Source organism: Hippoglossus stenolepis, chromosome 12, assembly GCF_022539355.2.
Source record: "Hippoglossus stenolepis isolate QCI-W04-F060 chromosome 12, HSTE1.2, whole genome shotgun sequence".
In the NCBI taxonomy this organism is placed as follows: domain Eukaryota; kingdom Metazoa; phylum Chordata; class Actinopteri; order Pleuronectiformes; family Pleuronectidae; genus Hippoglossus; species Hippoglossus stenolepis.
In genome coordinates, this window is record NC_061494.1 from 4,539,072 (window position 1) to 4,555,310 (window position 16,239).

The 16,239-nt window shown below is 42.0% G+C and overlaps 2 protein-coding genes across 2 annotated transcripts in view; one reads left to right on the plus strand and one right to left on the minus strand.

Annotated features, from left to right (window-relative positions):
- The window catches only part of plekhh2 (pleckstrin homology domain containing, family H (with MyTH4 domain) member 2), a 39,025-nt gene extending 29,801 nt beyond the window's left edge, over nt 1-9,224 (plus strand). Inside the window, exons 27-30 of the mRNA XM_035173347.2 lie at nt 21-150; nt 3,845-3,931; nt 4,353-4,502; nt 7,720-9,224. Of these exons, the coding sequence (XP_035029238.2) occupies nt 21-150; nt 3,845-3,931; nt 4,353-4,502; nt 7,720-7,905 (553 nt within the window). The 3' untranslated portion in view covers nt 7,906-9,224. The remainder of the gene's footprint in view (nt 1-20; nt 151-3,844; nt 3,932-4,352; nt 4,503-7,719) is intronic.
- Nucleotides 9,225-10,678: 1,454 nt separating this feature from the next.
- On the minus strand, nt 10,679-13,619 carry epcam (epithelial cell adhesion molecule). The gene is made up of 9 exons (XM_035173462.2): nt 13,283-13,619; nt 12,535-12,636; nt 12,164-12,425; nt 12,010-12,075; nt 11,850-11,916; nt 11,636-11,734; nt 11,342-11,539; nt 11,202-11,246; nt 10,679-11,082 (listed from the first exon to the last, which is right to left on the minus strand). Exons 1-9 carry the CDS (start codon nt 13,341-13,343, stop codon nt 11,059-11,061), a joined length of 924 nt encoding a protein of 307 aa, XP_035029353.2. The 5' UTR covers nt 13,344-13,619; the 3' UTR covers nt 10,679-11,058.
- Between the last annotated feature and the right edge of the window lie 2,620 nt (nt 13,620-16,239).

The window sequence follows — 16,239 nt, forward strand, 5'->3', positions numbered from 1 at the left end:
CCTTCATTTCCTGTTCTCAGGCAGCTGCTGCAGCGTCTCTCCGCCCGCTGGGCCTCGCTCAGAGGTCGAAGTTCACCCGAGTGCGTCAGGATCTACTTGACTGTTGCCAGGAAATGGCCTTTCTTTGGTGCCAAACTATTTGAAGCAGAGGTAAGTGTGTGTCCACACGTGTGTATGTGTGAAGTGTAATCTCTTGAAAATCTAAATTGAATTGTTATTTTATCACCAACTCAGACGACATTACAAAGTGTTATTATCGCCTCTTAAATTAAAAACATGATACAGCCTTGAACAAATAGAGATTAAAAACAAACTAAATAACCACAAATAAAAGATAAGTATAGGAACCTTCGCACAGTGTGGGTGTCTCTGATATTTCATCCACTCATCACTCAAGATAAAGTTGAATTAACACTTCACTGACACAGCGTCAACACAGACTGACATTACTGGGATTATTCGGGGGGGGTCACAGGTAAAACATGCTGTTGATGTCACAGCTGTGTGCAAACACACTGCAGGATGATCGACTCACAGTGATTGTTGTACTTACTTCCATTGAAATCGCCATCATTACAGACGTTACACCATCCATTGTTTTTTAAATAAACTCCATCCTGAATGTACTGTTGATGATATTCATATCATATTATATACTGTTGTGAATTTATACACACACACGTGTAAATATATATATATACACACACGTATATATACCATTTTTATACTCAGGTTATTTTAAATATCCATATCTAGTTCAATAACTCATAGATGGGTGGGTTTCCTGAAGAAACCCACACTCTCAACCCGTCTGAAGTAAACAACTACAGACCTGTCTCTCTTCTTCCCTTTCTTTCCAAAACTCTCGAGCGAGCTATCTTTAATCAACTCTCCTCCTATCTCCACCATAATAACCTTCTTGATCCTCACCAGTCTGGTTTCAAGGCAGGCCACTCAACTGAGACTGCCCTCCTTGCTGTCTCTGAGCAACTTCACACTGCTCGAGCAGCCTCTCTCTCCTCTGTCCTTATCCTTCTAGACCTTTCTGCTGCATTTGACACAGTGAACCACCAGATTTTTATTTCCTCCCTTCAGGACCTGGGTGTCTCAGGCTCTGCTCTCTCCCTGCTCTCATCCTACCTCAACGACGCACTTACCGGGTACTTGGAGAGGATCTGAGTCTGAACCTTGTCCTCTCACTACTGGGGTCCCTCAAGGTTCCGTCCTGGGTCCCCTCCTCTTCTCTCTGTACACCAACTCTCTCGGCTCTGTCATTCACTCACATGGCTTTTCCTACCATAACCAGTGGTGTATAAAGTACTTGAAAGCCATACTTGAGTAAAAGTACAGATATCTTACCTGAAAGTGACTCCGGTAAAAGTTAAAGTCACCCGGAAGAAAATGACTTGAGTCAAAGTCTTAAAGTAGCTCATATTAAATGTACTTAATTATCAAACGTATCTGGTGTTGAAATGTACTTAAGTATCAAAAGTAAAAGTACAAGTACCAAAATAAAAAATGCAAAGTGCTATTTATAGTAGGCCTACACAGACACAAAACAACCCGAAACCCCAGATGCTGAGGTTCAAATAGTATTGGACTAGTGCATCTGAACTTCTAGGGACAACGAAGAACCAACACAACAGAATAAACAAGTGCCTCTTGTGTCTGCCTAAAAAGACTAATAGACCACAGTATAACCACTAAAAAATTCTGCAAATATCACTAAACATGGACCTTTCACTTTCTAATCAGTAGCAGGAATGATACACAATGCCCCTTATGATAACTCAGCAAAAGGAAACAAGTTCGAGGCACACAAAATAGGATAGTTTCTCTTTTTTTAACAACCTGGACAGTGCTAGTACAGAGAAGCAAAGAATCACTGGACACAGTCTAGTTTTGCTGCAGGCCAAATTTCAGACAGAATAATAAAGACTGAACTGAACGGAGATCCTGCATGAGTACCTGGGTAATTGTAAAGGGAATAAATGGATGGGGAATGTGCTCACGTTGATTAAGTCCCTGCTCTTGGTACACACATCACTACTACCCATTGGATGGTTTAGTGAGGTCCTCAGATCGGCCCTGCCAGAGTTGGTCACGGCCCTGGCGGAGCGCCGAGAAGACGATCAAACTTGACTATCTAGAGGAAGTAAAACTCTTAACACATTTTCTGAAGGTGAACCTGCGGAGGGATCATTACCGGTACAGCCTGCTCGACCCTGGTTGACCAAGGCAGCCCGACCAACCTCCGGACGCATAGGGTCTCGGGCTGCCCCCCCGACGGCAAACACGCCTGCGCATCTCCCGAGGCAGGGGGCACGCGAGTGAGCGAGAGAGAGGTGCGCCGTGTGTAAAGGCGCACGTTGCGCCAACCTCGGCTGCTCAAGTAATGAGGCAGTTTTGAGAAAATAAGAAGTAGAAACTACAGATATTTGTGTTCAAATGTATCGAGTAAAAGTAAAAAGTCGTCAGGAAAATAAATACTCAAGTAAAGTACAGATATGTGAAAAATCGACTTAAGTACAGTAACGAAGTATTTGTACTTCGTTACTTCACACCTCTGACCATAACTATGCTGATGACACCCAACTAATCCTCACTTTTCCCCATTCTGAAACACAAGTAGCAGCACGAATCTCTGCCTGTCTGACTGACATCTCTCATTGGATGTCTGCACACCACCTGAAAATTACTACTACTTTTCCTTCCAGGAAAACGCTCTCACACCCACGACCTGACTATTACCTTTGACAATTCCGTGTTAGCCCCCACCCAGACTGCTGGGAACCTGGGTGTGACACTTGACAGTCAACTCTCCCTTACTGCCAACATTACTGCAACAACACATTCCTGTAGATACATGCTGCGCAACATCAGGAGAATACGTCCCCTTCTCACTCAGAAGGCGGCGCAGGTGCCATCCGACCTCTGCAGCTAATCTAGAATGCAGCAGCTCGACTGGTCTTTAACCTAAATTCACTCCCACTACTCCGCTCCTCCGCTCCCTTCACTGGTTACCAGTGGCTGCCTGCATCCGTTTCAAAACATTGGTACTTGCGTACCGTGCTGCGAACGGATCGGGTCCAGTCTACATCCAGGACATGGTCAAACCTTACACCCCAGCCCATTCACTCCGCTCTGCATCTGCCAATCGGCTTGTTGCTCCCTCACTGCGAGCTAACCACTCAACAAAATCACGACTGTTTGCTGTCCTGGCTCCTAAATGGTGGAATGAGCTCCCCAATGTCATCAGGACAGAAGAAAGTCTATACATCTTCCGCCGCAAACTAAAAACACACCTCTTCCGACTATACCTTGAATAAAAACAAAAGCAAAAAAACTTTAGTTTAAACTAAACATTTAGTAGCACTTAAATGACACTTACTTATAGCACTTTGTAGTTTGGCTTTCTTGAAGAAAATTGTACCCTCATGGTTGAATGCACTTATTGTAAGTCGCTTTGGATAAAAGCGTCAGCTAAATGAAATGTAATGTAATGTAATACATAATGCATCATTACAGCACATTTTTCTACAAATAATATTTCCATCTGTGGTGTAGGTGTATATTATGTTTAAATTCTCTGTCCTTTTATTTAACTTTATTTTATGACTATATCTTATTTTATTTAGTATTCTATTGCCTATTTTATTCTATTTTCATACTTTCATGTGTACTCTTGTCATCCTGAATATCTGCTGCTCTAAAGCTTGAACTTCCCAAGGTGGTGATTAATAAAGTCTTATCTTATCTTATCTTATCTTATCTTATCTTATCTTATCTTATCTTATCTTATCTGATGACTGATCTCACTTTCTTTGTCTGTCTTTCCTTGTAGTCCATTACTCCCTCTCCAGAGCAGGGTGTGCGTATTTGGCTCGCCGTGCATGAAGATGGTATCAGTATTCTGGAGCACAACTCTATTGTAAGCATCTCTGACGACTGTTCACACATTATTCCTCCACTTTAGATGTCCCCTGCTAACATTAGTGGGAAATGAGACAATATTTATTTGTCACATGCCAAGTCAGTGATTTATTTAAGAAGCTAATATGCATCTAGTTTCCCTAAATTTGTGATCTTTGTAAAAGACATTTCTTTGTGGTCTGTTGAGTCTAAAATGACTTGTTTATAAAATGCAGCTTGATTAATAGTGTGAGTAGCTGTTTAAATGCAAGTCACTTTAGCTGGATGTTTTTGTGATCCTAGTACCAGATTCGAAAAACAAGCTGCCACTTGCTCACACAGATAAGATATGAGGTTGTGAAAGATGACAGATGGGGGGGGAGGGTAGTAATATCGGCTTTTATGTGGTTGTCAAAACCTCTTTGCTTCCGTGTCCTCAGAAACCGCTGGTGTCACACCCCTACAAAAACCTGATGACGTTTGGAGGCTGCAAACAGGACTTCATGCTGGTGCTGGGTCAGAGCATCAGTACCAACAGCAGCAAAGACAAACCCACAGAGAAACATCTGTTTGCTATGGACACCTCTAAGGTTGGTGAGAATTCCACACCTGGGCTGCACTCAGCCGGGATAAAATGTAGCAAATCTTTGTTCAAACACAAATGTTGTATTGATCATGCAAGCATTGCAACTATGGCACCTGAGAGGCGTTCTCTTACAAGAAATCTTAGAGGTTAATGACATGGGTTTAAATACATGTTTAATACTGCCACATTTGTAGAGAACTTAAGAATCCATTGTGCGCATTGCCTTTATAATAAGGGCTGGGTATGTATACACATCACTGCAGATTGGACAACACCTCTGACACACCCACCAAATGAGAGAAAACATACCTCGAAGCCTTTGCACAGCGTCTAGGTTAAGTTTATCACATTACCACAATTCACTCAAGAGTAGGGTTGCAAAATTCCGGGAATATTCAAAGTTGGATACTTTCCATGGGAATTAACGGGAATATACGGGAATTAACGGGAATAATATGGGAAACTTTGGGGTAATTTATACTAACTGTATTTACCTTGTCATATACAGACATAAATATAAACATTTTGTTTTTTCATAAGCAGACATGCATGCAAACATTTCTAATAAAAAAAATTTAAATTACATTTTTGACTTAATCCATTTGTGAGTAGAACTCTACCGTCTCTATGTGGATCTCAGGATAGAACCCGGTCAGTGAAAACTTATCAGAACCTGCAGGAACGATGGACTTAAATATGAAAATTTGACTTCAGCAGTTTCCTCTATGTGACAGTATGTTGGAGATGAGTATTTGTGGTTTCTGAATATATTTTTACTTTAGAGGAAATGGATGTAAAGTGCCAAGGGGAAGTAGTTTTACACATAAACGTCAGTTAATGGGAAGTAGTTCACAGGTGTTAAATGTCTCCTGTGGCTCAGCGGAGGAGAAAGCGATGCTGATCACGTCATCGACCATGATCAACCATGATCTTGGTTGTTTTAACCAAGATCATGCTGCAAGATCTAGAATTGCTAACGTTAGCCACTTGCCAGCAAGACAATTTTGTTCCTGTGGACTATAAATACAGTCACCTGTTTGCGTTGTCAATCAATAATGGATACAGCGTGCTTTCTCGGACAAGAGGACTTCGGACTTTCATTTGACACATTTGATCATGTCGGGTTGACAAACATTCAATCCATTAATTCTGTCAATTTGGTTTACAATAGCTAGCTACATCCTTTTCAAAGAAACACAGCGTGTGCTGCATCCCATACATCTTTAAAATAGAGTTTTGAATGACGTTTTTATTGCTCAGCCTTTAATTTGCGGTAATTACTTTTATTTTCGATAAGTAGCCCAACTCGCGCTGTTTTGATGGACCCCAACAGCCGCGAGTAATCGAGGTGATGGTGTACTTTTGTGTGGACATACATACATCCTACTCTCACTGCTGTAAAAAGTTAGCCTACTGTATACAAATAAACATGAATGAACATGGCTTCAGTGTAACAAGTAATCAATATGCTAGGTAACGACAAAGACGTTCAAAAACAACAGAAAGTCATAGGTTTACGTTTCTGGCAGACAATGTTCCCAACTAGCTGCATCCAGGTTCCAGCTGAGCTAGGCTTGCCTAGTCTTGTTTTCAACTACATTTAAGTTACCTTTTATAGGCTAACATTTGCAAAAAAAGTGTCAAAATTTCCCAAATTCCCGAGCTTAACTTCCCATGGAATTTCTGGAAATTTACCAGAAATTTTCTGCCCCTTTGCAAACCTACTCAAGAGTAGTTTACAAACATACAGTATGTGGTAGGAGTCCACTAATGACAACTGCTGCAATTCATTTCAATGTATAGCATTCAGTATCTGGCATCACAGGTACAATACATATTGCAAACAATACAGTGTACAACAAAACAGAGCGATGTCACTAAAATGATTCCCAATGATCCCATCTTACAATAACTGTTATTTTGGAGTGCAGTATTTGATATACCGTGCAGTATCTGTATATACACTTAAAAAACATACCACATAACAATACAGATCCCAGAGTACCTGTGACACTGCAACATTTCCAGTCAAGCCTAATTGAATTAGCAAGGTTATGAAATAACATGTGAACACCACAGTCTCCTCAGTTTAGGTCTGGGTTGTGTCTAATGCAACATGGCTCCACACAGTGAGGAACTGCCTGAACAAGTTCGACACCAGATTGTGAGACTTAATAAAGATGCAATTGTTGAACAAGGTGTTGCACAATTCTGTATTTACACAGCCTTGCATTGAAAAACAGACAGTAAGAGCTACTGACTTGGCCCAATGATAATCTGTGGAGTGTGAGAGAAAAGACCTCTCCTTAATTATCAAAGAAAAAGTTCTGTTGAAGTTAGATGAAAGTGCTCTCTAATACATGTCTAGTACATGATCACGGAGATTACAGTTATTCACAACATAGGTAGACATGCCCGTGATATTCTGACTCTAACACAGAAAAGTCTCCTTTTTTACAGCATGACCTCAACGCCTTTTGGAACAAACAACATTCCTGGAGTTCTCTTGTCCAAGAAATGTCTCAGAAAGTGATGCTTACACCAAATTAAGATCCATACAAACCAGGATATCTTGGCCCAGCCAGAACTTTCCTCTCTCTTAAATTTCAGCTTTGTCTCCACTGACTGATGCTGACACCAAATATAGTAACATGATTCAAGATTCTGCTGCTGTACCAAATCCACCAAACTCTGTTTAGAATTCTTCACATTTTAAAGGTTTCCTGGCTGAATATTAGAAAGTCTTTTTAACTGATCTACAGTTTGGCATTACTCTTGAACTCGCAGGTTCTGATTCAGGATTCAGTTACGCACCCTTCATTTTGGAGATCGTACATGCTCACTAAAGTTACATAGAGCAAGAACAGACATTCAGGGTGAGCAGTGGGAACAAAAGCTGCACCTTTCTCTCTCCTCTGAGTCAGTGAACCATCAAACTCATTTTGAAGCTGCTATTTTAAGGTAAAAAGGATACACATTGTTGCTTTAACATTTTTGTGATGGTACTGTTATTGTGGTGCCTCATCACCTCATGACTAACTGCACATTATCTGATCTAATTAGTTCCGTGAACAGTTTGACAGATTGAGGAACTACTGAGTCCCGCGAACTGACCTGGTCTAACCTGAGAAACTCGGAAACCAACCACAATAAGGATTTATTTATTTCACCCATACATGGAAACAAACACTGATGTGCTTTTTGTTTTGCTTGGTCAACAGATCAGGGAAATCACCCTCCTCATCTCCAGTTACATCAACAGTGCTCACCAGCTGAAGGCCGCTGCCCACCACCTCTCTGCCCCAGCTCTCATGGTGGCCCAGCCCATCAGCCTGAAGTGCAAAGAGCTGAGGAGCAAATCTCCACCAGCGCTGGGACGTCCCAGCAAGGCCCCTACGCTGCTGTGACCACATGACGACACCCTGATCTCTCTGAGACACACTCACTTTCCTTTTACCTTGTTTAGACTTTGAAAAGGAAGGACATATTTGCAGCTACAGCGGAACTAATTCCAGTGTCCTTCTCGTCTGTATATTTGTCTCACTGGGACAGATTAATTTCTGGTTTAATGCTATCTCCTTAAACCACGAGTGCTCCATCCAGATGAGGCTAAAACTGGCCTCCTTTCTCTGTTTGGTATAATTTGATATCAGACACCAGCTCAGGTTGCAGCACTTCACTGATATCATCACACAGGATTATTGTGCGTCCACGTCCTCCAGTTTTAAGCTGTAACCTTCAGAACGGTTATTTTGTGCCTTTGTCACAGATCACATTATCAGATGTGGGCTTAAACTGGAGCTTTGAGCTTCATACTAAGATACAAGGGTGTTTAGGAACAAATAAGAAGCTTTGCTTTACATTCCCCAGGGACCTTTCCTTTTTTTGTCTCCATGATGAGTGCGTTGCTTTTATGTTCTGACTCCAAAGAGAGAAGTCAACAGCCGTTATTGACAGACTGACTTCGCTTCTGATATGTCTCATTAATCTGTGCTGTCTGGTACTTTTCCTTTGGTAAAGACGCTGTTTGATGTTATCATTTGTATTCCCGCCTTCAAAACCATCACACAATCGTCATAGAAGAGGTGAAGATGAGGGTTGTTTTTGTATTTTTTTGTCTTGCCTCCTGTAGGGCACAGTAACTCTTCCAGGGACTAAAACTCTTAGTGTTGTGGTATAATGAAGCCTACTGAACAATATGATGAAAGCAGGAGGCAATAACAGGTAACCAGCCACAGCACAGACAAACTGCCCTGGAAATGTAAGAGCTCTGTGTATCTGCTGTGATGCAACATGTGTGATAGATATAGACTGGATTGGTTGGTTGTGTTGAGAATGACTGAACGTTGTTGGAGGAGACCAGTGTGAACCCTGTGTGCTCTTAGTTACTGAACAGCCAGGAGAGCTGTGAAACTTTAATCCTTCACTCAGAATCAGCAGGACGCCTCCACGTGATTAGGGCAGGGTACCGATACAGGAAGAGAACTAATGTCATACAGCAAGATTTGTCAGGTCTTATATTTATTTGTCATATGAAATACATTGTATTTAAATCATCCTTGGAATAAGTCTCATAATTATGTACTATCTAATGTTGGAATAAACTGAACTGCAGCAGACAAGGTGACTTTTTTTTCCAGACAACTGCTCTTTTTTTACTCATTCACATAATAAACCTTGCCTCCTGGGAAGCATGTCTGAATAAACAGAAACCGTAAGATGCTCAGACACTCATTTTTTTTCAACTTATCACTTCCTCTAAGGCCCAGTCCGACAAAAGCTGCCCTGCCGCATCCTCATTGGTGGAGCATTACTGACATGCTGATACCTGCTGCAGGTGCCCGACTGCAACTGACACACCCTCATTCCTGTCGTCTTTCACAGAGGACAGAGAGAGAGCTGGGTGGGGGGAGGGAGGATATATGATACCTAACCTGCCTGAACTAGTTAGAGACATACTTTTGTCCTGGTGTCGCCATGGAGACGACGAGGGGCGGGATCACTGGGGAGAGGCGAAATGGAACTAGGAAATAGGTGCCTATAACAAAAGGAATGATTAAACATCAAAAAGAGGAAGTCATACCAGTGATTTGTATGTAAAAACAAAGGTCAACAGGAAATAGATAGGATTAGTTGTCATTTATGGAACTGTTTTATTGTCAGTGTTACTTTTGGGTCACTGCATCTTTGAGGACTTCGCTGTGACAAGGTTAAATAGGGACTCCCTCCTGAGCTGCTGCCTTCAGGTAGACAACGTAAACACCAACCACTGAGCATGTTGTGACAGGACACACAAAGAATTTTCACTTCAGCCGTTTCACCTGAGCTTCTTCACAGTGCAACACAACAAGCTTCCCACCTCGCACTCTTGTCTCTTTGTTCAATTAAGACGATTTCTGCCGGACTTTTGAGCCGACTTGTGGATAAAGGGCTCGTGCAGTGAGGCTTTGAACTCAAGTTTCTCTCAGTATTTGTTATGTACATATAGTGCACGTGTTGAATGAGTGAGGCAGAACCTGACTGACAGGTTGGACACGACGCCAAACAGTTTCGAGAGATACAGCTAGAAATGACTAACCAACCTACGCTGAAGTGGTGCGGTCATAAAAATTACACAGAACTCAAGAGTCTCACGCTGTTAGTGCCAAGAGCCATCATTGCATTCATCTGCAGGTGTATTCTCTTCCTATAATCATAAGTCAAGCCATTAAGTTTCCCTTAAAGAAGAAACATTTAAAACCAGGACAGTGACGCATTCAAAAACTAAATAAATAAAGCCTGCCACACCCATTTAAAACCGGAGTAGAAAACCCCCAATCAGAGCTGCTCCGAGTAAACAAAAGGCTCAGTGCAATTCACCTTTATCAAAGCAGCCATCTTACACGTCTGAGAGGAGGAGAGGTTTGAGGGAAACGTTTGTGTACTGTAATCATTTAAGCACACCAAGTGTTTATGCCGACTTTATGTATCAGGTTTACTTATCAGGGAGGAATTTCACAGCTTAGTGATTCTGATGTTAAGGCTAAAAGCTCAACATGCTAAAAAGAGCCTGCAGCAGCTTCCTGCAGCCTGTTCCCTTCCCCCATACACTCCCACTGTATTTTTCCACTGCATTTAAAAAAGGCACAAAGTCCACTGACAAACCTGTGTCATGAAAAGAAGCCTGCACCACATCACATCAAGAGTCTTTAAAACATATTTTATTAAAAACAATCCATCAAACACACATTAGTAAGAAAGAAACTGTACAATCTATGATATGGAAATTAAACCGATCAACACGTTCTAACATTAAAATGTGGCATGTGCCAAGCGTATTTTTAAAAAGCACAGTTCTTTATGGCATGTAGATTGGATGACAAGTTCAACACTTTACACAATTTATAAATAAATGGCGATACCGGTATTGCCAACGACAACATTGACAAACAGCAAGTTGATCCATCTGCATTCCTCAAGTAAAATGGTGAAAAGGGCACAATCCCACTGCAAAAGACGTTCATCCAAAAAGCTGATGTACAAAGCGGACTCTTCGTAAGACTGCCGCTGCAATGAAGAGGTTACATGGGGTCCATCTCTCTTTGCTGCATTACAGGAGGGAGCAGAGAATAAAGGGTCGTTAAACTGCAGTTCTGCGGCGCAACAAGGGACTTTTACACCAATTAACATGCAAAAATATGAAGTTACAGGACATTCATCTCACCTGAGTCTTGTTGTACTTCTGGCTCTGACGCCTTCTGGCAAAGAACTGCAAACAAAAGAAAAATCAGGATACATCGTCCAACGGTCTGAAAAATCTACACCGTGCTTCAAAACCGAAGAGACAAAGAAAAGTTCACTCACCAGGACCAGCAGGCCGGCAACCACAGCCAGCACCACCACCACGATGACGGCGATGATCCCGCCCGACAGGTGCTTCATGGTGAAGGTCGGGGCCTCCTCGTCCACGTAGTACACCAGGATGTTCTCCATCTCCAGTTTCTGGCCGTCCACGTTGGGCTCAAACTTTTCCTGGTTCTTGAACAGTGGCAGCACCTTCACCTGCAGGAGAAGAGAAGAAGTAACAGTGTGAGTTTTAACAGTTAAAACCTTGTGTGGAATTGCAAAATACACACTCAGTATAAAGCTTCAACATACATCTTTCTCCATGTAATAGGCCATGTGGGTCAGGTCACTCGTGCGGTCTCCCATTGGCTTCTTCACATCCACCACGATCAAGCGGGCTTTAGGGTCATACTGCAAAATGACAGACAGGATTGTTAGTGTCGATCCTGTGATGCTCTCCTGAAAAAAAGTCACTGTATAGAAATGTGAGAAAACTCAACGTAAACTTCCCGGAGATACCACTCACCTCGATTTTCTCCACCAAGTCCTTGTTGAAGTTCTTGTAACGCTTTTGAATGGCCTCCGCAATGGCACTGTATTGAAAACAAGGTTACAATGAGAAACTTATTGACAAGAATGTAGTTGTACGTTTGTGTTTCAATGTGGGGGCTGTCAAATATACTTACGCCTTCAACTTGTCAGCATTCACTGGTTTTGTAACCTCTTTGTGAGTCAGCTGAAGACGAACCCAGCTGAAGGGAGATAAAACATTTCAGTGTTGAACATTTAAACATTTGATTCCAATACGTAATCCACACCGATGAGGATGAAGTTACTCACAAGGTCTCCACCAGCTTTTCACACTTGATAGTCTTGTCTCCCTTGTCAGTTCGCCGGACGCCAGCGCTGTTGACGCACCAGCACTCCTCGGTGTTGTTGCACTGCTTGGCCTTGAATTTGCCGTCGTTCTCGCATTCCGGGTCGTAGATGCCGTCGTTGTCCACGAAGGCGGACTCCACTGGCTTTCCTCCCAGCGTACGCGTGTCCTTGCCCTTTCTGGATAGGTACATCTCGGCCTTCATCAAGTAACACTTGGGGACCACTGAAAATGAGAAGGGGTGGAGCACATGAGAAGGAAACACCAACAACAACAAAAATAAAGAGTGGTGCTGTGGGAGGTAAAGTATGTGTTTGACCTCATTAATACTTACATTCAGTGCATAGCAGAGGTTGTTTTGCGCCTTCGTCGACCATGACGGTACACGTACACGGAGTTCCATCGCAGGTGGCCCACTTCAGAGTTTCACATGAACCTGAGCACAAAGAACCAGGGTTAAATTCACACCGACACACAATCAACACAAAACAAACCTCATGTCAGCATCAAGGAAGCTTCAGTTAGTATATCCAGTGATTTGAATGAACAACACAATATGTCACATAAACGGACAAAAGGCCTCTAGGAGGTTTAGTCAAAAGTACTAAAGAAGAGAACTGTTGCAGAGGCAGGGTTGGCAGGTTTTTATAGTGCTGTGGTATATACAGGCCTATAAACACTAGTGCAGCAGGTAGACAAGCAGGTTTACTGAGCACCTGGGCGTTGGTTTCCACACACACACACACACACACTTCCTCAAAGAGCGGGCAGATCCTCCCCACCCCCACTCAACGATACCAACCGCGTCCCTCGCATTAACCGACTTGAATCCCACTTCCGTCCATTTAAACTCAACCATAAAGTCACTTCACACCACTGGCTGACACGCTGGGGCGAGAGAGGAGATGAAACATTAACTCCAGCTCTTAAAATGTCACCGAATTATTCCCGCCTGTAACCAAACTGTTGCTGCAGCCCCGCAGTGCTGTTCGCGTGGAGGCGACACTCAGACATCAAACTGCGGCACGACACATTTGAAACGGTTTTTTTTTTTTAAAAGTGTAATTGATCAAACTACTCACAGCTTTGAGCAGAGGCGCCCGCCGCCATGGCCGCCAGCACCAGCACGATCCACATCTTCATGATGGACTTTCAAAAGCAACGCAAACTTCTCAGCAGAGTGTTGAACAAGTGTCCCTGTGTTCTCGTCCTTGTCTGTTCGCCGTCCACTGACTATATAACCTCACACACACGGGGCTTCCTGTGTCTGAGCCGCAGGTGTGTCCTCGTCCAACCTGTTTGGAGAGAAACTCGAGCGAGAGCGCGCACGCACACAGGTGAAGGGCTGGGCTGCAGGGGACGTTCGGCTAATGCGCGGCTCCGTCTAGTTCCGTTTGTTCTGATAGAACTGAAGCACACCGTGAAGGTGAGGTCACTTTATATCACCTGTACCTGCACACGCATGACGTCAAGAGGGGGCGGGGATTCATGCGCACCCTTTCCCCGGTGTGACCATATTTGGTCGCGCCCCCTCCTTTCTCATGTTTTTGTTTTTCTTTCTGTTACATTTCCGAGGAACTCCAAGATGTATTCTATGAAGTTTTATTGATTGATTGATTCATAAATAAAACGGGGTAATATTAGGGTTATTGAGATGTTTTCAATTTTTGTGTTTCTCCAGCAAATCAAATCTCAAAACCAGTTTGGTAAAAACGAGCTGCTGTTGTCAATGAATGTTCACCACATTCCAAAGACTACTTTGGCAAACAGTTAACAGTCTAAACTTATTTATTAATGATTTAAGGCAAATTTAGTAGCAGTTGCTTTTGTCTGACCTTCATTCTTTCTGCCTCCGGGAAATTATCTGTAAAACAATCTGTTAATCAATGTATTTCTAGAAGTCACTATTGCGACTGATCTCTATACTTTAGTGTGAGTTAAAAAGGTGAAAAAGATTTGGCTTTTCTTCCAACTCTGATCTTTAAATTCAATAAATCACTTGTACATTTCTGCAAGATGTTAATCATCGTGTGGATGTGCATGTGTAAACGCTGCCATTTATTCTATTGTACTATTTCAATACACATGTTTTTGATTCTTTGTGGTAAGTTATTCAGACACAATCTCTCAAACTTTGTGGTACATTCAAACCACTTTGTCCAAAACGGTGTCCTTGTTCATATTTCATTTCAAATATCCCACTGTGTGCATTAGAAGCACAGAAACTAAGTCCGAATATGTTTGTTGTTTACTATAAACTGAGGAGCATTGTGTTATGATGACATCATCAAATGTCCGAGCAGGTATCTAACACGACTGAAACCAGAGGTTGAGAAAACATCTCTCAGGTGTTGTGAGTCACGTTCAGCTGGATGAGTCACAGCCTCAGGTCTCATGTAGTTTATGTTTGTGAAATATTCTCACCAGCAGTGATGTGGATTCTTTAGTCTGATTCATTAAACAAAGTAAGTCAATAATGAAACTTGTAAAATACGGAAAATGGAGGAGATGACATTCAGCAGAAGGGACCCGATGAAAAAATAGAATTTGTTTTGAAATTTGCTTTTATGCTAAAAGTCAGAGTCATTTAACAAATGTGGACCAAATACCAACACACAGGATTCTATGATAAGCATGTGACTAAAAAGCATGTTGCTCCCTGAACCTTTAAAGGTCAAAAAATGAAGGTAACATACTTGAAATGTTTTCTTGGAACATCTGTTTTGCAAAGACATCTGAAACCCACAAGAGCTACGGACAGATATCATCCCTAACAATTTACATTGAAACTTGACTATTTTTCCTGCGTTCTAAGTTAATGGACTCAGAGTCAAACTTTTCTCAAATATTTTTTTTTTGTCTTATACTGGCTAACCTCATCTGTTGGAAACATATAATTAACTCTCAACAGCTTACAAGAATTTTGTAGGAGGGAATAGATGAAGAAATGTTGGCACACATATCTCCAACATCATATGCAAACTGCGATAATAACATTCACAGTTGACTGAAATAATTAAGATCTTCATCCCTGGACCTTTTTAATCACATTCACACGTTGTGTTCTTTGGAGTCTGATGTAAGAGGTAAAAATCAACTAAATGATTCAAAGCGTGTGTAGGATTTTGTATTTTCAGGCTTTCAGCCAAGGAGAAATGAACAGATTCAGTTTTCTTTATTCAGTGTTTTTGATTGACAAGCAAAAATATAATTTTCATCTACTTCACTTCATGAATCTGCATTAAATGTGCAAGTCACAAATCTCAAGTAAGAAAAATACTGAAACATGCACTAATCACAGCCACAAGTCACTTAAATCATTTGCGGTAAAATGTTAAGGTAATCAGCCACCTTCATGACGTGAGTATTAGTTACCTGAGTCCATTACTGTCAGATCAGAGTTTCTATAAAAATGGTGTAGATGGTTGCGGGTGGGGCTGTTGTGAAGAAATGTCATGGTTTATTTAGACATGTTCATACATGCGTCTAGATTTTTGTATTTCTCTGACAAATCAAATCTCAAAACCAGACATCCGATTAAGATAAGCTGCTGTTCTGTGAGGCTGAGATATTAAAAAATGTTCCTCATACTCTTAAGACGTAAGCAAACAGGTTCCATAATGACACCCTTTCTCTAGTACGATTATTAGAGGATCTCATTAAAGAGTGTACAAGTTATTTTCATGTGCCTCTGAGGACAGATCCGTCATATAAATGTAGAAACCCGTCGGTGTGCCTCCTACCATCTTGTATTACTGCAGGGGCACTTGTGTTGAGAAGTGGTTGCTGAGGGTCATGTTTGGTGGTGGGAACAGTGGAAGGGAGGACCCGAGAGCAGGCTGGTGCAATGAATCAACTTGAATTGATAGATGAGGACCAGGCTCAAACAGACAGATGGGCAGACAGTCAGGTGAGAGCAGACAACAGATACCTACACACAGGCAGCAGTTACAGGAGTCCACAACATGCACAGCACAAAGGGAGACACACAGAGACAGGAGACGATGTGGCAGCTGACTGGTGAAACAGGGCTGCAACA

Bases quoted from the DNA above. Each gene is read 5' to 3' on its own strand.
- epcam (XM_035173462.2), bottom strand. From the start codon at position 13,343: ATGAAGATGTGGATCGTGCTGGTGCTGGCGGCCATGGCGGCGGGCGCC. The intron at 12,637-13,282 runs GTGAGTAGTTTG...CTTTGTGCTCAG, and splicing joins GGGCGCCTCTGCTCAAAGCT to GTTCATGTGAAACTCTGAAG. The intron at 12,426-12,534 runs GTAAGTATTAAT...TCTCATTTTCAG, and splicing joins ACCTCTGCTATGCACTGAAT to TGGTCCCCAAGTGTTACTTG.